The sequence below is a fragment of the Cryptotermes secundus genome, unplaced genomic scaffold (assembly GCF_002891405.2).
Source record: "Cryptotermes secundus unplaced genomic scaffold, Csec_1.0 scaffold821, whole genome shotgun sequence".
NCBI lineage: Eukaryota > Metazoa > Arthropoda > Insecta > Blattodea > Kalotermitidae > Cryptotermes > Cryptotermes secundus.
The window spans coordinates 208,288-234,085 of record NW_019734976.1 but is presented as its reverse complement, the minus strand read 5'-3'; the positions used below and the strand labels follow the sequence as shown (position 1 = coordinate 234,085).

At 40.8% G+C, this 25,798-nt stretch overlaps 1 protein-coding gene across 1 annotated transcript in view; it reads right to left on the bottom strand.

Moving 5' to 3' along the window:
* Positions 1-25,798, bottom strand: part of LOC111869153 (protein unc-80 homolog) — a gene marked incomplete in the record, with an annotated part of 381,072 nt that overhangs the window by 189,651 nt on the left and 165,623 nt on the right. The window contains 5 exon segments of the mRNA XM_033753297.1: positions 3,412-3,547; positions 9,780-9,995; positions 16,190-16,380; positions 22,524-22,642; positions 23,059-23,200. Of these exon segments, the coding sequence (XP_033609188.1) occupies positions 3,412-3,547; positions 9,780-9,995; positions 16,190-16,380; positions 22,524-22,642; positions 23,059-23,200 (804 nt within the window).

The following is a 25,798-nucleotide window of genomic DNA, read 5'->3' as shown; positions in this document are numbered from 1 at the left end:
CCTCGAAACGACCACCAAGGTCAGTACGATAAAATGGCGTCAACTGGAGCGATAATGAGTACTTTTCCCTCCCCCACACACATCCGTATCGTCTCAGGGGGTGACCACAGTGTTCTGCCTTAAATTGTGGCGTTTTTCTAAGAAATGGGTGCTATGTACTGTGCGAAAGCAATCGATTTTACAAGAATAAAATTTTGGACAACCCTCTTCTAAGAATGCCATTTGAGTGTGTCAGTGTGGCCAGCTCGGGGCAATATCATATTATAAACACATCACATCACGTCTCTCCTGTTTATAACTTCGTAGCAAAGAATAAACGACATTCATAGCGGTGAAACCGCTAGCAAGAGCCACAGGAACTTTGCTGCAAGACAGGCATATGTAACAATGACTTATCTCAGCTAAACTCGTTGGCTTAGTATACTCTGTTCTTGTGACAACAGGCCAGCGAAAAATCTAACAATCTACAGCAAAACCATCAATTATTATGGGCGTTATAACATAGGTGTGCAGCTGGACGAAACATACACGCCGAACCCCCCCAGACGATTTAAATCCCTGACGAAACATACACGACGAACCACGGCAACGGGTTAAGTTGTATGAATTGATGACTGCATCTTTCAGAGTACTGTGCTTAATACTGGCCGATGGTAGCAAACAAGTGTTTAACTACCACTCTGTTATTCTAGCAATGTTATCACTTCAGTAATGTATTCGAGCACTTTCCTGTGTCACTGGCTCCAAGTTCATCAATCTTCCCACTTTTACAAAAGTTGTGTTGTCCTCCTCACAAGAGATGATGCATAAGAAGTGTTTGTACATCTACCTTAATGGAATCATTACCTTGAATGAAAGAATTTATAAAGGGTGGGCCTTCTCAGCCCTTGCACCGCAACGTACAGTGGTCTACTGGGCTTGGTTATTACTTTACTCTCTACTAAGACATCGTTTCTAGTAGTTTGCTATAGTAGCTGATATAACGTCACTGAAAGCTAAATCAACTATGTATTCAACATCCTTTAGCATTACTGGAATTAAGAATCCCATAATTTGCAATTCAGAATTTACAACACCGCGTAGCATACCACAACAATAGAATCTGAATGCCCAATGATACCAGGGTCCATTAGTTGAATCAGTGTAGTGACATCTTTTGGCAGAAATATAACTCTGATCTTTCCATCTTGTGATTTCAGGACAGCAGCAGGAGCATTGGCTTTGCAGTGATCCAACAGAAACAAAGAAATTTCTTCAAATATTCTGGAATGCAAATGGTGTCTTACTGATGGCATAACTTCACTTTCAAAGTAGCAAGAAAAAATATTGGATGCTGTTCAAGCACTGGTATTGTCTATGTAGACCACAGGAACAGATTTCATGTTGATGCGCTTGAAACTTCTACCAATGCACAATGGTTCCTGCTTGTGATTGCATCTTACTGGAATACAGTAACAGTGCCACCACTGCTTTGTTAATATTTATATATATTTTCCTGGGTGCTTTTTAATATCCAGCCATTTATTTGGAAGCTGCTTGTACTACAGTAATCTTTAGTCACAATTTTGTAGTTCATCAGTGTACTCATTACTCTCAATGAATTTGTGTATATTTTCAGGAAAATGTTTTGCTGTTGCACTGAAACCAGTTGCAAATTCATCTCCAGTGTTAATTTCGCATATCCCACATTGAAACATCCACCTCCGATCCTGGTACATTCCCTTTGGATGTCCTGGATGGTGTCGTGATGGTCTCCTTTCATTGGCAACTTAACTTTTGGGAACAACCAGAAATCTGCTGGAGCCAAATCTGGCAAATATGGAGGATGAACAAGGACTGTGATCCCTTTTCTGGCCAAAAAATTGTGCATGATCTTCGATTTGTGGAGTGGGGCATTGTCGTGGAGGAGCGACCAGGAACCTTGCTCTCGATATTAAGGTCTAATTCAAAGAATTCTCGCCCACAAACGATTGAGGACTCCAAGACAATAATCAGAATTCACTGTTTGACCTTCTGGCAGATATTTCCTTGTGAATGATTCCTTTGGGATGGAAAAAACGGTTAGCGGTGTCTTTACGCGACTCTTTTGCATGTGAACTTTCTTTGGTTTTGGCTTCTTTGGGCTCAACCACGCTACACTCTGCCGCTTTGTGAGAGGCTCATATTGAAAACACCATGTCTCATCACCAGTAACGATCGATTTTGTAAATTTTGTATCACTTTGGGCCGACCATAACATGTCTTTGCAGTGTTCTACTCTGGCATGTTTTTCATCGCCTGACAGAGCGTGTAATACAAACTGAGCACAGACCTTCCATTTGTCCAAATCCTTGGTGAAAATTTGATGCACAGTACTTTTTGGTATTCCCAAAAGATCCTCGATGAGTCTTGCAGAACCACATCTGTCTGATGCAAGGATTTTGGTCTGGTCACTTTTTCCACATTTCCTTCAGTGCAACTTGTTCTCGGCTTTGATGTATGTGGAGCATCTTCAATGTCCTCCCTGCCATCACGAAATATAGGATGCCATCGTAAAATGTTCGAGCGACTCAAACAATCTCTACCATACACAATTTTCATCATTTCATAAGCTTCTCCGGCTGTGTTGCCTAACTTCAAACAAAATTTGATGTTGGCTCTCTGTTCAACTGTCATTTTCCGATGAGTGTCAGAACAGTACTGTTACATTCAAGGTCAGAACACATGATGCAGCAAGGCTCGCGTTTTGAAATTATAGACGGCCACAGCTGAAACTTCAAGAATCTTATCGCCACAACTCACCAACAGATGGCATTGCAGGGCAAAATTTAAACAAATGATGCCTAATGGATCCTGGACACACCATGTATGTCAAATAGTTCGTTAAATAACTTGAGAATTACCACCTTTATGGGCACATACTTACACCATGATTTTGGTGGAATCAATTTTACCAAAATTAACTAGGTAACTGTTTTCACAGAGTCTGTTCTTCCTTTGAATCCCTGTGTCATTTTCTGTGGTGCATATAAACATAATCTGACTTCTTCTCTCATCCAACTGTCTAATGTTCCCTCTGGAGTTCTAGACTCCAGCTACTCATAGTTTTTATTTGGCTATTCTTAATTCTTTCGATAATTCTGATTTTTTCAACGAATATATGACTTTTTTGTTATTACTGAACAACACTTCTTAATAAATGGTTACTAAGATGGGTACTTTTGGGACACACAACACTGAAATTTGTCGTTAAGACTGCGATCTTGATCAATTATACCCAAAACTGAGATAGGAAGTTTCTTTTGAATTCCTATAAACATCACGTTCTCAGATTTTCAACACTTGAACAAGCTTAACATTTTATCTGAACTAACACACAACAAATAGCATATAATGATTCTACACAATCTGTGATATACTGATCTTTCCTACCTTCATCCAAGAAGTCTTCCTCTTCATCTTCCATAAGAAGCTCTTTCTGTCGACATTCTTCTGTCACCATGGACACAATATTGCCAACATGTTGTTTGTCTTCTTGCACCATCTCTTCCAGTCTTGACCCAAGTGCCTGAATGAAATAATACAGTTTCTGATAATCAGAAATATCAGAGCTCTTTAATGCTTAATTCAGCGTTTATTATATTCAAGTAAGCGTTGATACTAAATAATATGCCCTTCCAACTTGTCTGATACTACATAAAGTATGCAAATGAAGAAAGTAGGTTTCAGTAAACTACTCATCACTTGGTGCTCAAAGTATGAAGAAAAAACATAAATAGTATGGTCTGAAATAGGTTTGGCAGCAGCCCCTAAGAATATAGAAAAAAAAATGTCAGTATTAAAAAATGGCATAGACCTTAATGCTGACCTTCCAGTGGGTTCACAATAGACGAAGAATTCCATGAGGTCACAAAGCAGTTCTTGGATACGGTCTCCCTGTAGTAAGCTAATATAAATTCCTGGGCCTTCTGCATTTATGAGAGTATCAACCCAAGGTGTGTGCCTCTTCTGTGAGCTGGGCTGTTGACGTGGAGATGTCTGCCATTAGAGCTATGAACAACTGAAAGCCAGTAGATAACGGATCATCCTGACCTAGTTTTTCTCTTTCAACGGATGCCACAGCTGTACTAGAAAAAGCTCAGTCACAATATAATGGCACATGCGTAGAAGATAATTTGCACCTATGGGTGGAACTGACAAGTCCAGACTCTCTTACAACAGACATAAGGGGTAGGCAGTTCAGTTCGCGGCATTTTCAGCCGACATCAATCCTATCATCCAGGTACACAAGGCCAGGAATTATTACACGAGTCTCAAAAGTTGCTAGGCCTACAGATATAAGTGTTGAGTGCCACAACACCTAAACTGTAGATAAAGACGTCTTCTCCTCGTCACTGTGGTACAGGCTAACCTGCAAGTAGCCACTCTCCAAATCTGGTGTCAAGAACCATTTGGCTATGACAAGCATATCCAAGGTATCATCTATTCTTGGTAGCAGGAAGAAATTCTTTGTTATGTCGTTTGGCCATTGGTACTCCACACGAAACCACAGCTCTATGTTCCTATTCATGCATGATGAGCACAATCGGTGAAGACCAAGGACTCTACCCTTTATCACTGCATATCCATTAAAATCCTGTCTACATTAGCCTGCTAGGCTAATGGCTGTCTACACTGGGGCAGACTGATCGCACAGGCATCACAGTAATTGACACTGTGGTAAACTTAAATAGACCACCAATATCCATTGATTTCATTGCGAAAATTTAGCGGCATTCAAGACTAATTCCCCAACAGTCAGTTGTCACCTGTGCCAAGTTTCCTTCTGGTGCTGAACACCATTTCATGCAGATGTTCACTGAGTCCCTGGAGTTCTGTTTTGCAAACTGTTCATTGCATAGCAAACTTGATCAGATAGATGCAGATCAGGGCGATGCCTTTAACCAACATGGGGAAGTCACACACATTCATAATTCAGACACTGCTCCTTTTCATCAAGCATTTACCAACATCCTTGTCATGCACAGACTCTTGTGTATGTAATCTTCAAACGCCGTTCCAGTTGGCTCTCCAACATCGCCAGGCATCCCACCAGCTGCGGAGTTGCCGTCATCACCCAGGTGGGATCAACTCATCAGTGGCAAGCTTCAAGAGGGAGTGCTGTGGTCAGGTTCCCTGATGCCATAACGACATTTTTTTGACCCATTCACAGCCTGTCTCTCTTTAAGATCTGCTTTGAAAACTTATAGGATATCATATCGAAGGAAGAGCTCATCTATGAGCTTTGCAATGAACATCTAGATTGAAAATATGATCAACCCCTGAGTGAGCTCCAGCAGCGTTTTCTTCAAAACAGACAGGGTCTCCTTGAACGCCATCTGCAGAATGTATGGGCCCACTAGGCTTCCTGCAGTGGTCCTGAAGTGGTGTGAGAACTGGCAGTGATCACAAATGCCTAGGTGTCATGACCACATGGCATGGCTGGTCCGCTATCCAGCCGTAGGCAATTGGGCTGATGATGCTCCTCTTGGTTGGAATGTCCAGTGCAAAGCAAGGTGATAAGAGTGATGATGTCAGCTGTCCCTCTTCAAGCTGTCTGTTGCTCGTATCCTGAGTCCCAGTTGACCTACCCCACTACACGTCTGCAGTAAGTCTTTTCTAACACAACTGATTTTTACATACTGCCAGAATGTGGACCGTCATTCCTTCTCAAGAAGTACAACTACCGTCTTTGCACCCTCTAGATTATGGCTTTGTTATAGAATATACTGAGGGACCTCACGGTTTCAAGACCCAATTTTTCATTCCATCAATGAACATAGTGACTGCCTCCCTCTGGATTTAGTCCTTGGGTAATCTTAGATGAACACAGTGGGCCAACTGCTCAACAAGAGCTGCAAACTCATGTCCACCACTCACTTGGGCCAGGACTTTTAGTTGTGATTGGTAAGCCGCTGAAAGCTGATTGTCTCCACAGTGGCCCTTCACTAACCTAAACGACATCCTCACGTTTCACTCTGGCCCCTGCAGAATGGTCTGTAGATGCTTGTCCTTCTCAGGAGCTGCCTTACCATTCTGATCAGCCATGGCCTCACTTTCCAGAACCTGGATCCATGAATCTTTGGCAGTTTCAACACATCAGCCATGGTCAATATGTTTCTGCCACCTCCACATCTATTTTGAACTTCTACTGCCAGTGACTATGTCTTGAAGTCCTGATGGGTCATTTCCAAGTCACATTGTCTCACCTCCACATCAGGTCAGGTTTCAGTTAATTCATATCTACGTTGAGTTGATTGGTGTGTTTGTCTTGCAGCGTCACCTGCAGCATGATATCATGCTCACGTAGACATTGAACTGCTACCACAAAGCCCTACAGCTGCCTGTCTAGCGTGTCTGTTCCTGTGCATTTGCTCTGGCTGGTCTTTATATTATTTATTTCACCCTTTCTTCCTGGTAGGCAGTTAAGCCCTTCTTCAAGTTCATCTTCACTGGAGCAGATGTAATTTTTTACTTCTTGTCCAGCACTTGTTATTTAACTACCCCAACACCACCTGCAGTGCAGGTTTCATTTTCAGTTCCACTTCAGGCACAAGTTGCCATCTGTATCATTTTGGAGTAACTAATATCTGTCCATAGCCATATACGATATAGTTGTCAGCTTCTCTAGTCTACCATTCCTTCCTTGTACAGGTATACCACTTCACTCTTCTCACATTGCATCCTCTCTTATCTCTGCCAGTACAAAACTAACATCATTTCAACACCATACGCTTTGTTTCTCCAGGTGAACACACAAATTCCACAACACTTATTCATGGGTAATTATTCTGGACCACATGATCAGCAGCAGGGGCTAAATGGTCCAAGAACAATCTGCAATCCAACAGGGGAGGGGGGTTGTGAAATCGAATATCCTGAAAACTTGGGGTGCACATCCACCACCTCTCCAAGCTCAGGTCACATAACAATATGTAAATACGTGGTGCAATCCAAAAGTTCCCAAGATATATTAATAAAAAACTATTACGTCTTACCTGGATCTTATCCTGCACCATCACCTTCAAAGTAGTCCCCTTGGGGGTGCGTGCACCGATCCCAGCATGTCTGCCTCTTTTGAAATGCATCCTGGAAGTCTTTCTTTGTCAGAGTGTTTAGTACCGTCTGTGTTTCCACTTGAATTTCTTCAACTGTCTCAATTCTTCGCCCCTTCAACTTGAGTTTCATCTTGGGGAAGAGATAGAAGTCACATGGAGCTGAGTCTGGTGAGTACAGTGGGTGGGGAACAACTGCCATCTTGTTTTTAGCCAAAAATTCCTGCACAAGCCGTAAGCCGTATGCGGTCGTGTGTTATCATGGTGCAGTATCCAGTCGTTCGTGCGCCACTTCTCTGGACGTTTTCTCCTCATGTCCTCGTTCAAACGCCTCAGAACATCGGGACAGAACTCTTTATTGTCTGTCTGACCAGGAGGGACAAACTCCTTATGAACAATCCTGTCAATATCAAAAAAACAGATCAACATGGACTTAATGTTGCTCTTGACTTGTCGAGCTTTTTTTGGCCAAGGTGAAAAAGGGCTCTTCCATTGCTATGATTGCTCCTTACTTTCAGCGTCATAGCCATAAACCCAACTTTCATCACCAGTGACAACCTTCGAAAGAAAGTTTGGATCCTCTTGAAGCTGTTGTTGAAGTTCCCTGCAGACTTCCAAGTGATGCTGCTTCTGTTCATTTTGCAGCAGTCGTGGCACAAACTTTGCCGCAATCCTCCTCATGTTCAGTTCCTCTGACAAAATTCGTTTACAAGTACCATAACTTAGTCCCAAGGTCTTACAGAGGTCTTGGATGGTCAGTCTATGATCTTGCAGAATCAGATCTCTAACTTTCATGACATTTTCTGGTGTGGTGCCAGTTGACGGCCATCCCGAATGATCATCATCAGTCGATGTTCAGCCATTTTTGAAACACTTATACCAGTCGTAAGTTTGTGTCTGGCCTAAACTGTTGTCACCAAAAGCTTGCTTCAACATTTGGTGCATTTCTGCAGCGGTTTTCCCAAGTTTGAAACAAAACTTTATACAGACATGCTGCTCTCTCAGGTTAGCCAACGCAAAACCGCAAACTCACAGAAACGCAACAATGGAAATACGTTCACCAACAAAAAACCCAACCACTCAATTCGACGCCACTTCCCACACTGATTCAAGAAGGGTGTGTGGGGAGACACCTAGCAGTATTTCGATGTACTCATAACCATTCACGCACAAAATTCAAATTTCAGGAACTTTTGGATTGCACCATATAGTTTGTTACAAATTCTATTAATGAAAAATGTCACTTCAAGAACTGATAAATGACACCTTAATATCTAAAATCTGATAGCAGGTATTAGTGGTGCAACACTCGTAATAACAAATCCAGGCACTCAACGTTCTGAGCTAACATTCACCCCCTCCCCCCAGAACCTCAGAATCTACTTCACCGAGATCCAACTGAATAGACAGAATTTTAAGTTTTCCACTTGCAATCCACAACTGCAGATATAACTTTCGATTGATCAGTAGGCCTCACTCACCAGTATGGATTCATTCAGATATGTAAGATTTGAGGTTTTCACGGCGGTGACTATGAAGAAAGCAGTCTTTTTGGATATGGGGCCATGTAGATAGTTTTAACCGATGTTTCGGAGGAACGTATAGCTTCCATTTTCAGGGTAGAAGAAAAAAGAAGAAAATCCGCAAGCAAAGAACCAGTGTGAGCAGATGTAAGCAATACATTCCTCCGAAATGTTGGTTAACACAATATCTACACAGTGCCACATCCCAGAAGGCTGCTTTCTTCATTCAAACATGTTCCAAAGATTTCATCTGAAATGAACTTACCCTCGTCATACACCTACAAGTGCATGCAGGCTTGCGCATTCACTCAGATTTATAACATTTCAGATCTGGTGGATTCTTGCATAAAGGTGACATTTTCGGGTCTACTTTCATACATTAACTAAAGTTGCAAAATCAAAATGACTAGAAGGTGTCAAATTATCTGTTTCTTTTTATGTGGGGGGAGTGCAAATACAGTCAAGTTATTGAAATATGAGTTTTACACTTCTGATGTGTTCTTATTGAAGAGTTGCAGTAATGAACCCTTTTCTTCGCTGTGTGTGTCTCTCCTACATGTGAATTCAAGAACCATACACAAAGATTATCATAATACATATTTACATTTTTATCCAAGAGAAAAAATGTTTCAGAGAAGCTAGGGGAAATCAGAAAAATCAGTCATTTCCAGTACATTTGACCATGTGGCATGCATGGGGGGAACAGCAATGCACAAAGGATTTTGGTGAGAAAGCCAGAAGGAAAGAGATCAATAGGAATACCTAGATGTAGGAATCCACAATGTTGAAAGCCACTACCAAGCAATAGGAATGTGAGGACATAGCAAACTGAAAACACTTTGAGTGTCCTGTAGTGTTTAGTTAAGCATATACATTAGCAATAAATTTACAATTATTTGTATTTGCAAGTTTTGTGTGTTCAATAAATCTAATTACCAATTCAAATCCCATGTCTAGTCATTAATGTGTGGAAGTACTATTGAAAGTTTAGTATGAATAGATTTGGAATATTCACAGATTATCTGAAAGAGCATAGACAGTCCATGGTTAAGACCTGACCCTGAGACACCATGATTATAATTAGATGTGCAGGCACTGTCATCCCAGGAAGCCTTGAACACGAAAACTCCAACAATACAGTAATATTTTCTATACAAATTGCAAGCCAGTTTCAATTACCTACCTCTGCCCACTGATGGAACATCTTTCCAGCTGTACGCTGCAGAATGTGAGTACGTCGCAATCCTGAGGGAGCTCCTCTGTTAGATAGTGGCCCTGATGGTCTAAATATAGGGAAATTCAATTTCATCCAATTTGGCCACTGCCCCTTGTTGCAGCAATGTACAAAGTAGGAACATTCCAGAAAAAGGGCAGCTCTTGACACAACTGGTGCATGTGGCTGAAAGTTAAAAATGAATTTAAACGATATCTCAACCTTCCCTTATTCTAGACTAATGCAGACATATCGTAGGAGGTAACTAAGACAAGCACTTTAGATACACAAATGTTATGCTTCTGGACTTCATCCATCATCCTGCTTTTATTTAAAACACAGCACTTTAGAGACTGCATTCTGTTTCTGTCATCAGGAAAAACCTAATTTGGACCCATTTGGAGTTAGGGACTAGCTCTATTGATTGGGCCAAACATAGTAAGTTTCACCTGAATATGGAGACAGAATCCAGTCTCTGAAATGTTGTTTTAAACAAAAACAGTATGCTGGATAATGCATGGAAACAGTATTTGTATTCCGGCACCACTGTCACAAATTTTAGTTCTTAAAACAGAGGCATCTGAACACGTGCAAAGCAGAGGAACTGTTAGACCTAATACAAGAATCCGGTGAAATCAGCAAACTTTTCTAGAACAAAATGCTGAAATGCCTTAAATTTAAACAATTAAGAAAGGAACTATTCCCAGTTATGCATACTTCATTATCATTATCCCTATCCATGTGGAACATCCTATGAAGATTACAGATTGTTCCTCTATGCTGGCTTTAAATATATGAGGAATCATTGCATGTAGTGATATGCTATCAAATTTTCTGACTTAGTCTGACCATTTTTAAAATGGGGTAAATTAATTTCTGACACTAAAATTGTAGACAAACAAATGTGGATACAAGCATATCCATCATGTGATATTATGCTATATTACAAGGTTAGTCACTCAGCTCTTAACTCTGAGGCCTGGATTAAATCCCAGGGCAGTCAAAACATAAAAATGTGGGACTGGTGTTCAAAAAAGGGGAACTGTATGCATTCTTGTAATAAAATTACAAAAAGCATATGTGATCAGTTTTTCAGAGACTACCAGCAACATAATAGCATTTAGGTTATTTGGAAAGCACTAACATAATAGAACTGTTTTTTGAACTGATTCTGAAGAGAAATTACAAGGAAGCCATTTTCTTCAGAAACAACCCAGGAGCATGAGAAAGAAAAGCATAAGAAATGGAGGGACAAAGAGTAAAAATACAGCATTTACAACAAACACTGAAGTGTAGGGTGATACATCCCCACCTATATTCAACCTCCACCAGCTTGAAGGAACATCAGAGACAAATCTGGAAATACCATGAACCTTGCAGTCACTGAAGACTACAATAGCCTAAAGGCAAGAATGACCAAATGGACACGTGCAACAATATGGAAAAGCCTGGAAATTAAAGCAGAAACTTCCCTCTCTATAATTGTTTCTTGCATCCTGTTGTGTATTTAATTAATATTAGAGTCAATTTTACCGACCACACAACATATTTTTATTATCATTACACTACATGTTTCGACCTCAAGAGGTCATCCTCAGGTGTACGAACACAGCTGCATAATTACATGCAATGATATTTGTCTTTTCACTTATTCGATCCTGTATCCTCTCACAAAACACAAGTTAAAATATTATTTTCAATTATTTAAATAATATTTTAACTTGTGTTTTGTGAGAGGATACAGGATCGAATAAGTGAAAAGACAAATATCATTGCATGTAATTATGCAGCTGTGTTCGTACACCTGAGGATGACCTCTTGAGGTCGAAACATGTAGTGTAATAATAATAAAAATATGTTGTGTAGTCGGTAAAATTGACTCTAATATTAACTTCCCTCTCATTATGGACCTGATGGAATAGGCCCCACAATAAATTCAGAAGTGACATACAATAGACATCATTTCTCTGGTTTATGACCAGAATGCAGCAGTAAGTGGTAATATAAGCAGAATATGTAATTTTGCAGAAAATTCACTGAACAGTCTGATATTAAAACACTCAGTGCACTGGTCCACAAATGAAGAGTCAAGGCCTATTATGCCGTTCATGCACAAACTACACTACAAAACTTTGTACAACTGCAGTGAATAGTGTCACATTCTGAATTGTGTCATGCTGAGAAAAGATTCTGAACATTCCTGTGCAACTGCAAGAAACATGGACTTACTGCCAGCCCATATATAAAATATTCAATTTCTACAATGTAACACCTTGCAGTCTGGCAGATGTCCATCAACGTTTTGGAGAAACATATTGCTGCCATATTCAGGGTTGAAGAGTAAGCCAAGCAAGAAACAAGTAAGAAGCAGACCATAGAAGTTCCAGCAGTTTTACATTTATATGCAGCCATTTAATTTGGGCTTGAAGGGTTAAACAGCCTCCTGAAAAATGATCATAACCTTTCACCTCTCTTCACCTCCTTGCTTTGGTATACTTCTGGTGTTCTGATTCCCAGCTAAATTATTCAAATACACATTCCTTAACCTCCACAATTGATCTAATAGCATTTGGCATAACAATTTGAAAGTCACAACCGAAAAGGGACTTCCGAATCTCAGACCTTACTCAACTATTATACACACTTAGGAGAGGTAATCTGGGAATAAAGTACAACCATACAGTCACCAACTTGGAAATTTGTCTTAGTTATCTTGAATATGTGTTTACAATTTAAGGCAAAGTTCATATTAATCTAAACAAAGAATATTTGTTTCTGTTGTTATATTTTGATAACAATATCCATTATTGCTTTCCTTTGTATGAAGAGAGGCCAAGGCAGAAACACGCCAAGTAGTCAATTCAACATTGAAAACACGCTAAAAATTTTAAGATCACATAATTCAATTTTTGATTTGAGCAGAATTTCACAAATGACACCATGCAAATAAGGAACATTGTTGTTGGTTTCTTTATAATATGGTTGTTTGTTTATGTGCTCAGTGTTGATTGAAATGTCTAGCCCTAGGTCAAGGCAGATAATCCATTTCTTGGGGGGTTACTGTCTTATGCCCACTGATAGGGTGATCATGAGAATCATGGTTGGCACACAAGGCATACAGCTTAATGTGAACTCAAGTTCATAATGGATGCCCGTTATTTTTTCCTATTCCCAAAGTTCTTTCTTTGGCAGATGTGAATGAAGCATTCAGTCTATGAACACAGAATGATTCAAATTTATATGGTTAAAATTATGGCATTGTCAGGAAGGTAATTTTGAATGTAAAATGCAAACAAACAGCTGGAACTGAGGTTCTCATGGCAGTGACTACGAGGGTTGGAACTTTAATAGTGGCAACACTGCTGTAGAGACGCCATGCAACAGAACCAAATAATGTCACTTATACCACACGTTAGTTACATACCTACCTTACCTCAGAGCAAATGGACTCTCCCTTCCCACATCACGTGCATTCGCAGTGACAAGAAGAACAGAGCCTTGTGTTAGCTGGCGGTCTATTGTAGTGTTGTCACAATATTTCCAAAACAGGAACAATGGAGTTGGATAAAGATTGAATGTGCCAGAGGCCGTACAGCACAACAGTGTCATCAAGGTCTTCAAGAGGCTTGCGGGGAACCTGCATTGCCTTACAGAACAGTGGCAAGGTGGGTAAAAGCCTTCAACGAGGGACACCAAAATGTGGCAGACATGCGTCGGCCAGATCGTCCTAGTGTCAGTGAAGAAGAAGTATATGTTCTTTCCGCGTTATTGGAGAGTGATTGATGCCATACAATTCATGAGCTGGCCTGAGAGACAGGATTAGCACATACGACTGTGCTTCACATTCTGAAGGAATGCCTGGGTATGAGAAAAATTGCATCACGATGGGTTCCACATGATCTGACGGAAATGCAGAAATGGCTACGATACAATGCTGCTCGTAACCACTTGGAGCGCTATGAGTGCGAAGGAGAGGCTTTCTTACGCCATATTATTAAGATGGATGAGACATGGGCCAAATCATACGAGCCACAAATGAAACGCCAATTGAACAAATGGCGTCATTACGGGTCACAACGAAAATCAAAAGTTCGTCAGAACCCCAGCAAAGTTATGGTGATTCTCATGAACGACTGTGATGGCGATATCCTAACACATACTGTTCCCAGACAGCAGACCGCCAATGCACAGTATTACTCTTCATTTTTGGAACACAACCTGCGACCAGCTTTGAGAAAGAAGCATTGACACTTTTTGCAGAACCCACACATCATTTTGCAGGACAATGCTCAGCCGCATGCAGCGCAAGCTGTGGCTGGAAAGTGCTGTACCATCCACCATACTACCCGAACTTAAGCCCTTGTGACTTCGACTTTATTCCTAAGATGAAGGAACCACTTTGTGGTATTCATTTCAGATCTGTTCCAAAGATTCTTCAGCCAGTAGACCGCTCCATTCGAACTACCAACACAACAGGCGCTGCTAAAGGTATCCTACAACTTCCACATCACTGGCAACATGTTGTACACAACGCTGGAGACTACATTGAAGAACAGTAAAACTTTGAAACATGCATCTATTTTGTATCAGTTGTAAATAAATAGATGCCACTATTAAAGTTCCACCCCTCATATAAAGAGTATGGTGTTTTAGGTTGCAACAGCATGTAGTTTGAGCAGAGCCCAAAGTTTTGGAGGAACTTTGGGCTGTCTCCAAAATGCACAGAGTTACAACTCAGAGAATCACACTCCCATTAAACAACCACTTGTACAGTTGCCACCATTTCAGAATTATGGCATTTCAAACTTTAGATCTTGAATTTTTCTTCCATGATCACATGGTGGAACTTTCACAGTATCATAAGATGGAGCTTATGCTGCATTTGTTTATGATCTCTCACATTACATCCACTGGCAAAGATAAGACAGCAGCAAAACAAGATGGCATGATTTACTAATGAAGACTATACCACTATGCATTTCCTGTATATTTTTTGTGATGAAAATGCTAGAGCTTTGTTGAGGGAGTAGACTGATGGTATCCAGACTGAAAGCAACCCAACAGATAAGTATTTGCAACAGTACACCACAGCCTGAGGGAAACAAGTGCATGCATGCCACCAGCACATAATGACAATGGCAGACACAATGTGCAGAATGAAGAGGAACTGTTTGATGTTGTACATGCCAACCCAGCCTCTACAATTTGTCAGGTCATGTATGAAACATGCCTCTCTGAAAGTTCTGTTTGGCACACACTGCATGAGAACCAACTGGATCTTTTTCATGTACAATTTCTACAAGAGTTTTGCCTGCAGGTCTGTCAATGGCTTCTACACAAAACTGTACATGAACCTGACATTCCCTGCAGTATACTCATATTGTGAATTGATAAGGCAACATTCAGATGTAATGCAGTAAACAGTCTCCACATCCTACACAAATAGGCACTGGTGAACCCAGATGGTACTAGATGCTCTTCATTTCAACAAAGATGCTGTGCATTTTTGGCCAGAATCAAACATGATTACATAACTGGACCATATGTGATAGCAAATCAGTGATGCAATCCAATATGCTGAATTTCTTTAAAGAACACTTCCTCTATATTGGAGGATGTACCCCTTAATGTTCATGACAGCATGTAGACGCAACAAGAGTATAATTGGTTGAATAGCTGTTTTCTGGACACAGAGATCAGCCATGGAGGGGGCTGGTAGTTTAATCTTTTCATTCTCCTACTCTAAACCCACTTTATTATATCTCACAGGGATGAAGCAAAGAAAATATTTATGATGCAGCAGTAGATGCTTGCTATAACCTAATCAGTGGCATGCTACAGACATATGGAGGCAATCTAGACTACTGCTTCATATCAGGAACTTCTGGCATCACTTCAAAGCATGCAAGCTGGAAAAGGTAATTTGAGTAGTTCAGGTGAAGAAATAAGTAGAACTATGAGTACGTGCAGGTCCCCCCACTACATTATGAGATGTGTGCATTAACACAATGTAAACTTCAAATTGAAAAGAGTTATTACCTTCAGAACTGATTTTTATTCATTGTAACTAAATGTAAAAACCAATTGTATTCAAGAATGGACAGTTATTTCATTTTCTTAAAAAGTCACAAAATATAACTGGACAAGATTGATGAATTGAACATTTCATTTACATATTCTGCTCCATATTATCTCACCAGCAACATATTAAAGTGTGTCCACAGAACTCTGAATAATCACAACAATGCTAATACGTGTATATAGATATAGGTCCTTCTCAGAACATCTAAACCCTCGATTGTGTTCAGTGCCACTGGGACAACTTCACAGTAGTGATGAACATAAGAGTAAATAAATGCAAGACAACATACTCCACTTACCAAGTCAAGTGTTGCAGCTAACAAATGGGGATCAGGCACAGAACCAGGCTGACACGTTTCCAGCAAAAAGGAAAACCTCAGCATACCATTGTACACTGGCAAAACTGGCACTAGTTTCCGTTCTTTCAGTACCACAAATTCTGATTCACGAGAGTGATCTCCCAGCTCTAATGAGTTGCGGCGACTGAAATCTATAAACCATAAAACACAGAATAAATTAGGATGGTAGTAAATTGTCCAACTTACTATAAAACAATCTCAGCAGAACTTCCACATTAACTGGGAGTATTATGTCCACACTGCATCATCATGGAATGCAGTGATGGGGAAACAATGTTGGTCATATATGTTATTATATCATTGAAGCCCCACCTTCAGGACAGATGGTGAGTGGAGTTACGTATAAACTGATCTCATTACCCTCCAGCTCACTGTTGCTTAATCTGGGAAGTCAAGTTAGGGTAACCCATCAGAAGTCATGTCTGAATGTTGATGCTTCACTCTTGGTGTGAATATCTTCTGTCATCTGAAGCAAGAAAGCCGTTTCTCCTGCCTGTAATTTGTATAATCTACCCAAACATCAGACTTCTGTTGTTTTTTGACACTGCTCGATACCCAGGAGTCTCTTATTATTTTCAGTCTCCATGAGAACTTCAAGTTTTATATGGCCAACTTCTACCCACAGACAGCCTAAATCTTGACTGTAATGCTGGCTATCTCCAAAGATAGGGGCTTGTTATATTTATTGGACCCAACTGAGTCGGTTTTACCTGACGACAGGGACAGAATCCAGTCTCCGAAACGTTGTGTTTTGAAAAAGAAAAGTTCAATGCTATATGAAAGTAAAATGTATAGCAGTTGTGTTAGATTATAAAGACACCTTTTTCAGGACACAGCAAAATCTCATCAATTCAAATTCAAAGTCAATAAAATTATCAATCTGGAAAGATACTGGAATGTTTTTGGCTCTAAAGATGATGTTCGGATTGTTAATTGGTTTACTTAACAACCTACAAATTGTAACTACAATTAATTATAACACAGTTGCGGGTTTACCCAATTTATAAACCCTACACAATACTTGTAATCTATTCACTCTATCATAAATAATCTTCACTTATTCAGAGTACAATACAGGAGCTATACCAGGGTCACTGTATTACACACTCCCAATTCCTTCTCACACTATCGCCTCTAATCACACGTTCCGGTCGTCTTCACAATTCACTTGCTACAACTGAACTCGGCAACTGCTACAATTCAACCGACTCTTTAGGCATTCCAGTTCTCTTATAAACCCTCAGCCAGACAGCAGAAAATGCGCCTCGCTTCCATGTTGCATAATTGATAGCCATGCTTTAAATCGGGAGTGGAAAACCATTTGGCTCCAGCCAGCGTGTCCAGGGTGTCGTCAATCTGGGGTAGTGGAAAACAATCTTTCTTGGTGACGTCATTCAGCTTCCTGTAGTCCACACAGAAACAGACTTCCCCATTCTTTTTTCTGACCAAAACGACCGGGGACGACCATGGGCTGTCCGATTCTTCTATAACCCCCTGTTCTCGCATGTTGTCAAGCATTTCTTTTATTTCTGCTTGTTTTGCCAGGGGTACTCTCCTCGGTGGCTGTCGAATTGGTCAGGAGTCTCCTGTGACTATGCAGTGATATACGTTGTTTGTCCTTCCATAATCTTCATTGTCCCTCACAAAGATATCCGCGTACTTGGCCATGAGTTCCTCTAACTCTTGAAATTCTCTCGTGTTTAGGTGTGGCTTGGCCGCTGTGGTCACGTCTGCTAATTTCGGTTTTAGGCCTGGTGCTGGTGCCTGCCCCACATTGGGCAAAGTCACCAGTGTTACTGGCTCACAGTGTGCCAGAGTAGATCCTCTCCTGAGCTTTTGGTCCCTGTGGGTAGCATTCATGACCCTCACTGGTACTTCCTGACAGTTCTGAACTAGGGTCCTGGCTATGTAGATTCCATCAGGCAGATGGGCATGCTGGCTTGGTTCTACTAGACCACTTTTTACTCCCAGATGATTCTCAATTCTAGCCATCACTATTCCCTCGCTCTGTGCGGGTATCACATGGTCCTTTGCCACTACTAAGCTGGAAGGATGGGATCCTGCCCCTGGACTCCGTAACGATATTTCTTCTTCTGCCAGATGAAGAGTTTGGCGCCCTATGTCCACAGACACATTATAGGCGTGCAGTATGTCCAGTCTCAAGATGAGCTCATCGGTGATATTCATGATGGAAACCCACATTGTTAGTGGTCGGCGCCCCAAGGTAAGGGTCAACAGAACTTCTTTCACGATAGGTAGGGATCCTCCAGACATGGTCTGCAGCGTGAAATCTGGGTTTGGTTGTCTTTCCGGCCTTACTACCGTGACGTATGCTCCAGTGTCCACTGTCACCTGGCACAGCTTATCACCGACCCATCCCTGGATGTCCAGACTGGTGTTGGCTTTTCCATGATGTCAGTGAGTGCATAGTGTGGGGGCCTTAGTGCATATGCCCGCATCCGCCCCTCACCGCTGACCATTGCTCGTTTTCCACCAGTTGGTCATTTCTCCAGCTTGATTCACTGTTATTACTGGGTTGCCACTCTGATCTCCCCAGCGTTTCCCGTTTATTTCTTGGTGGTCCGTCTTTTTGGTCCCGGTGCTCTCTATTTCCAGCTCCTCTGCCATAGTGGCAATTGCTCTCAAAGTGACCCAGCTCTTCACAGTTCCAGCATCTTGACTGTTGTGCATGTCTTCGTTGGGTGGGGGATGATTGGAGCTTCGGGTATGTCTTGGTGCTACCTTCATGAGGTCTGGCTGCTACCAGTACTGACTGCAGCTCTAGTGCTTGTCGGAGGACTTTGTTTAGTGTCTTCTCCCCTCCCAGTAGTAGCTGAATCTTTATGTCAGCATCTTGTTTTCTGTATGTGAAAGCTTGTCCTGCTTCTCTTCCTATGTGGTCTGCAGGCAGATTGGGGTAGACACGATGGGAAAGCAGTTCAATGGCCGTGGCAAAGTCTTGCAGGGATTCTCCAGGTTTCTGTGTCCTTGCTCTTAATTGGCAGTGGTAAGCAGCTGCAAAGTGTGGGTCCCCGAAACGGTCATCTAGTGCTTGAAGGGTATCCTCGTAAGTTGTATTTGTCGGAATGCTGGGTAGCACTTCTGCGGGCCCTTCAGAGTGGTGATCAGGTATGTTGATTTTTCACTGTCCGACCATTGGTTGTGTTCCTCTATGATCTCGAACTGTAGCTGGAACACACTCCACGTTGAATTCCCGTTCAATTTCAGTGGCTGAGCTGTGCCCGTTAGAACAGTTGATGTGTTTCCCTGCTCGGCCCTCATCTGTCTTGTCTCATGCAACCGGGCCTGGAACTCGCATTTGGCTACATCAATTGCTGTGCAGGTTTCATTATAGTTTTTGTCAGGTTTTCCTGGAGTTTATTTGTCTGCGCGCAGAGGGACACTTTCCACTGATTGTAGTTCCCTTTGTGTTTTTTCAATTCTTTTCGTAAGCTCCTTAAGCTTTATATCTATTCTGGCTTGGTTGATGTCCATCATCTCCTCCATCATTTCCTTCAGTGCTCTTCGGTTGGGCTGTCTGTCATCCTCCAATCTGGCCAGCAATGCCTTGTGGCCAATCTCCGCTTTTTGTTGGTTGGCGTCTAATTTTGCCATGAAATCGTCTTTGTCTGTCTTCCTTTTGGCCTCTGCCTTCGCTTGGTCGGCCTTCATCTCTTTCAGTATTTCGAATATTTGTTCCATTTTCATATGGCAACACTGTAAACACACACTTCAGTTTTCAGTTCAAATTGTGGCATGTTTAAGTTTGTAAACCACTTCTGACACCAAATGTAACGTGTTTTGTCTCTAAAGATGCCATTCAGATTTTTAATTGGTTTATTTAACAACCTACAAATCGTAACTGCAATTAATTATAACACAGTTGCAGGTTTACCCAATTTATAAACCCTACACAATAATCTATTCACTCTATTTTCAATAGTGTTCACTTATTCACAGGACAATGCAGGAGCTATACCAGTGTCACTGTATTACAAACTCCCAATTCCATCTCACACCATCACCTCTAATCACACGTTCCGGTCGTCTTCATGATTCACTCGCTACAACTGAACTCAGCAACTGCTACCATTCAACTGACTCCTTAGGCATTCCAGTTCTCTTATAAACCCTCAGCCACACAGTGGAAAATGCACCTCACTTCCCTGTTGCGTAATCACCGTGTTTACAGGTGTTGCTGGGCAACGCTGCCAAGAGTTTTTTATTGCTGCATAGCAAGCAGCGTGCTTCAGCTTGGCTCAGCTCAGCTCCCTTCGGCTCTCCTTGGCACAGCATGGAGAAACACTGGTTTCCTTACTGCTGCATGACCTGGCAACCGACTGTTTATGAAGGGTCGTGGTAACTCGTTCCACCTCCCGTTGCCCAGCAACGGTTAGACATGCCACAATATGTTTTTGACTTCATTTAATGTGATCAACTTTACTTCAGAATCATCACTTAGTCCTTGTGAGTAGTAAAATATAAATTATGAATTTTAATAAACTCAGCATATAGTGTAAAAATGTCTGATGACTTAATGAACCTTCCTGAATTTGAAACTAAGTTCTTCACTTAATCACCTTAAACATTTGGAAAGCAATCTGTCTCTTTGTGACAGCCAACTCATCTACCATACATAATGCCTGTAGAAGGAAAAGTGGATCTGAAGAGGCTAATGTCATGGCCATGTATATTTAATGGACTAATACAGTGCATCATTAAGTACATTCTACAACACACACAACAAGTATTATCTGTACTGAAGATCAAACAATTTGAAAACATCTGATAGATATCCCTCTGATTTTGAATTAATGAGATCTCCTGCACGACATTATGCTATAAATGGACAGAGAATCATCAGACATTACAAAGTACACTGTACCATGCTTCTGATGCTTATGACACCATAATCATGATCATAAATTGTTTGGAAAGAGTTGAAACAGAACTAACAGTGCATACACTGGACTGGTAATAGAGGACAGACCAACTGAGACAATGACAAGCAGAGAAAACACAAAATAAAAAGATGCTCATGCAACTTCTTTACTAATGTTATATTTTAGCGTCCTGTTGCACTGATTTAAGTCCATGATTTATTTAAACCGTCTTGCAGTGCATACACTCATCTATCTCCTTCTCTCACTCGCACTACATGTTTCGGCATAATAATGCCATCTTCAGGTGCTTACTCATCCACGCCAAACTAGTTCATTGCATTCCTTGTCCTCACATTAAAATAACTAAAATATATATCTATCATATATATTGACAAATGTCGAACGTTAAAAATATTAAAATTGTTCAGGATTCCACATCGCTACGTCGCACCTCACTACGCCAATCACGCCCATTCTCCTCTGTTGGAGCACTCCTTCACTATTGTGTGTGTGTTGTGCTTTTNCACATACCCAGCAGGCCCAACAGTATAACACACGCAGTCACAGTGAGTTTCACTCAAAACGAAGACAGAACACACACACACACATACCCAGCAGGCCCAACAGTATAACACACGCAGTCACAGGAGCAAGACACAACAAAAGCACAACACACACACAATAGTGAAGGAGGGCTCCAACAGAGGAGAATGGGCGTGATTGGCGTAGTGAGGTGCGACGTAGCGATGTGGAATCCTGAACAATTTTAATATTTTTAACATTCGACATTTGTCAATATATATGATAGATATATATTTTAGTTATTTTAATGTGAGGACAAGGCATGCAATGAACTAGTTTGGCGTGGATGAGTAAGCACCTGAAGATGGCATTATTATGCCGAAACATGTAGTGCGAGTGAGAGAAGGAGATAGATGAGTGTATGCACTGCAAGACGGTTTAAATAAATCATCAACTTCTTTACATTTACATATACCAAGTCTTATCTGAGGGGGCACGCGCTAGCATAGTTGGCCGAGGCACTATGCTACAAGCCAGGAAGTCATGAGTTTGAATCCCAATGAGGTCACTGGATTTTCAATTGACCTAATCCTTCCAGCTGCAATATAGACCTGGGGTAGACTCAGCCTCTAACAGGAATGAGTACCAGGAATACACCTGTGAGTAAAATGCGGCCGGTGCATAAGGCTGACAATATCGTCATCTGTGAGCCAACTGTCTAGAAAATGTGGAAGCCCTGACATCTCACAGCCCTATGGGCCTCCATGGCTTGTTGCAGGGATAGCTTTACCTTTCTTAAATCGTATCTGATTATATTTTCTACTCTTTACTGGGGTGCTTAAATAATTTCGATTTAGAAAGAAACTCACAGCTCCCTGAATTTTCTTCCACACTCCCATCTTTCTTCTTCATTTTCCCAAAACCAAATTTGTTGAAATGATCTTCCATTCGCTTCTTAGCTTTTTGTAATGTTTGGCCCATGTGACTGCTGACAAAAGAAAGACACAAATATATTAATAGCATGCTACATCTGTGCAATAGTGCAGATTATTTGTTCTTCCAGTTGTACATACAAGAGACACCCCTACCAAAGTTTTATGTTCATATCTTTGTTTTCTCTACTCCTGATGCATACACAGACCATTTGTAACTTATGGTAGTGAGTATTCAGATTGTCTTCTAGGTTGTGATAACATATAGTCTTGTAAGTGGACACTGATGTCTGAGAGGAACATGTTGCCTCTGTTCAAGACTGAACCATGCTCCTACAAAATTACACAGGGTCAGAGCCCTGAAGACCACAATCTGTAAGCATTTGTAACTTCTCAATAAAACTTCTTTTCTAAAATACATGTGGGCTTTTTTAAAATGAGATTATAACAAGATTTTGATCATAATACTTACCTACTACCAGTCTTGTGTAAACTTTTGCTGTAAGAATGGTGCAGTGAAGCTTGACGTATGAAGCCACCTTCAACTGGAGAAGCACTGTCATCGTAACTACTGGTGGACTCTGTTCGACCAGGCTCACGACGGAACCAGTTAACTAATGAATAAAACACAATAATCAAATCAACAGATCAAATTCTGAAATCATTTTTAAATATCAAATTTTTCATTAACTTCCTTGATGCCCTTCAGTGAATGTCACAGTGCCTTATCACAGACCCTGAACAACAATCCAAAAAGAGCAGTCGTTCAACCAGTGACAGGAACAATGAAATTGTTTGTTCAATCTACAAGAGATATTCTGAGAAGGATAAATCTGAAAGATATTATCTTCTGGGATCTGGTGCCATGTAGCCTGGTAGAAGTTCACTAGTGATTCAGAGGAATATTTTCAAGGTCAAAGAGCAAGCTGAGCAAGTACACACAATATCTAGAAATCGGCTCAAAGATGGCGGTAAGGTTGTCAGTCTTATGTGCCGGCCGCATTTTACCCCCAGGAAAATTATGTAATTAATTCCTGGTACTCATTTCTGTTAGAGGCTGAGTCAACCCCAGGGCCATAGTGCAGCTGGAAGGATTAGGTCAACTGAAAAAATCCAATGACCTCATCGGCACTTGAACCCACAACCTTCCAGCTTGTAGCATAGCCCCTCAACCAACTACTCTACCACGTGCCCCATATATACTACCACAGTCAATAAGTTCGTGGAATGGCCACAAAGTGTCATTTCAGTGCACTACAGTGGATAGGTTGAGGCACAATATGATGCCCTGTCGGTTCATCTCTCATCACAGCAGGAGGCAGTCGTGTGCAAACAGTGTAAGTAGAACTACGACCTCTATTGTGAACTGCAGTTAAATGCAAGTGGCGGAAATTGAAAATGTGGCATTTTGAACAATGGGCAAACATCAAGTTCTGCCAAAAACTAGGCAAATCCCCTAGCAAAACATTAGGCGTAGGAAAAATTGGCTGTTGCTACATGACAATGCCCCTCCATATTGCTCTGTTCTTGTCCAAGAGGAACTGACAAGTCAACAGGTTACCATTTTGCCATACTCTCCATACTCACCTGATCTCGCAACATGCGATTTCTTTCTCTTTCACCACTTGAAAGCAAAGCTACGTGATCATAGATTTCAGTCGTCCGAGGAGGTGGTCATTGCCACAAGAGACACCGTACGGGAATTTCCTGCCAATATGTTTCAGCAATGTTTTCGGCAATTATATCAACGTTGGCATGTTTGCATAGCGGCCAACGGCAACTATTTTGATGGCTGATGTGGATCTGTGCAAGTGTATGTGAATACCTTGTAATATGATGCAATAAAACCACATTCCAAGAACTTAATGACTCTACCACATATATACATATATATATATATATATATATATATCACTTCATTTGTCAGTTTTAAGTAATTTTTATAACCTTAGTAGTTATAAACATTATTAAATTGGAATTTTTTAATAATTCTGTAATTAATCTTGTTTCGGGGCCATGATATTTGAAGGTGGTCCATTTGTCTTTTGTTTTATTTTGTAGATTTTTAGGATTGATGTGTTGGTTTTGTGTTGTACTGGTTATGAGTCATCAGTAGTGATTGTTGGCTAGTATCTCATTTATAGTGTTTAGTTTCACCATCTTATTTTCATGGGTAACTGGGTATGTAGTCATATGGTTAATCAAATATTTTAGTCAATCTTTTATGTTCACTTGGGTGACAGGAATCATTATATATGAATAGGGCAGTACTGTTATGTTTCCTATATATGCCAAATGTTAGCTTTTTATGGTCATTAGTAATGGTTAAATTTAGGTAATTTAAGGTATGGTGTACTTCTTTCTCCATGGTAAACTTTATGCTTCGGTGTATGGAACTGAATTCACTATTGGTGTTTTCTATATAAGAAGTGTGTCATATATAATTCATATGTCATTAACATATCTACAGTATTGATAATCTGGTGTTTATCTAGGATTCTGATAATTTCTTACGTTGCAGATGTTGTATGAAGGTTTCTGCTAAAATATCTGATGTAGGTGCTCCCATTGCCAAACCTTCATCCTGTTTGTAAAACTGGTCATTCAATTGCAAGCAGTTATGTTCAAGGACAGTATTTAACAGGGTTTCCAATTCCTGCTTTTCTAATACAAGTATTCGATTGTCATTATTGAGGATATTTCTTTTATCAAGTTCTTTACTTCAACACTAGATATATTTGTGTACATGTTCACGATTTTGAAGGAACACAATCTAACGTTTTTGTTCATTTCTATGCGCTTAATATTATGGATAACATAATTCTTCTACATTATAAAAATGGTGTAACTGTAATTCATGTGATAGTTGTGTGGCTACGTATTTTGCCAGTTTATAACCTGGGCTATCCTTCCAATTGAAAATTGGTCTAACTGGCTTAAGCTATTTGTGTAGCATTTTCATGCCATATATATTGTGACTCCCCAGGGAACCTTCGGATGCCGGAGAGAGGACTTGGCGCCACGGTCTCGTGCCAGCAAGCGGCTGGAAGACCAGGAGGAACGACGAAGCCGGCAAGGACGAACAACGCATCAAGGGCTGTTACGTCGACATGAGGAACCTCCGAAGACAAACTTGATCAAGGACTGGACATTATGGAGGGGTCGACCCCCTCCAAAACGAAAAAGACCTCAAGCAGAGGAGGAACCGGTAA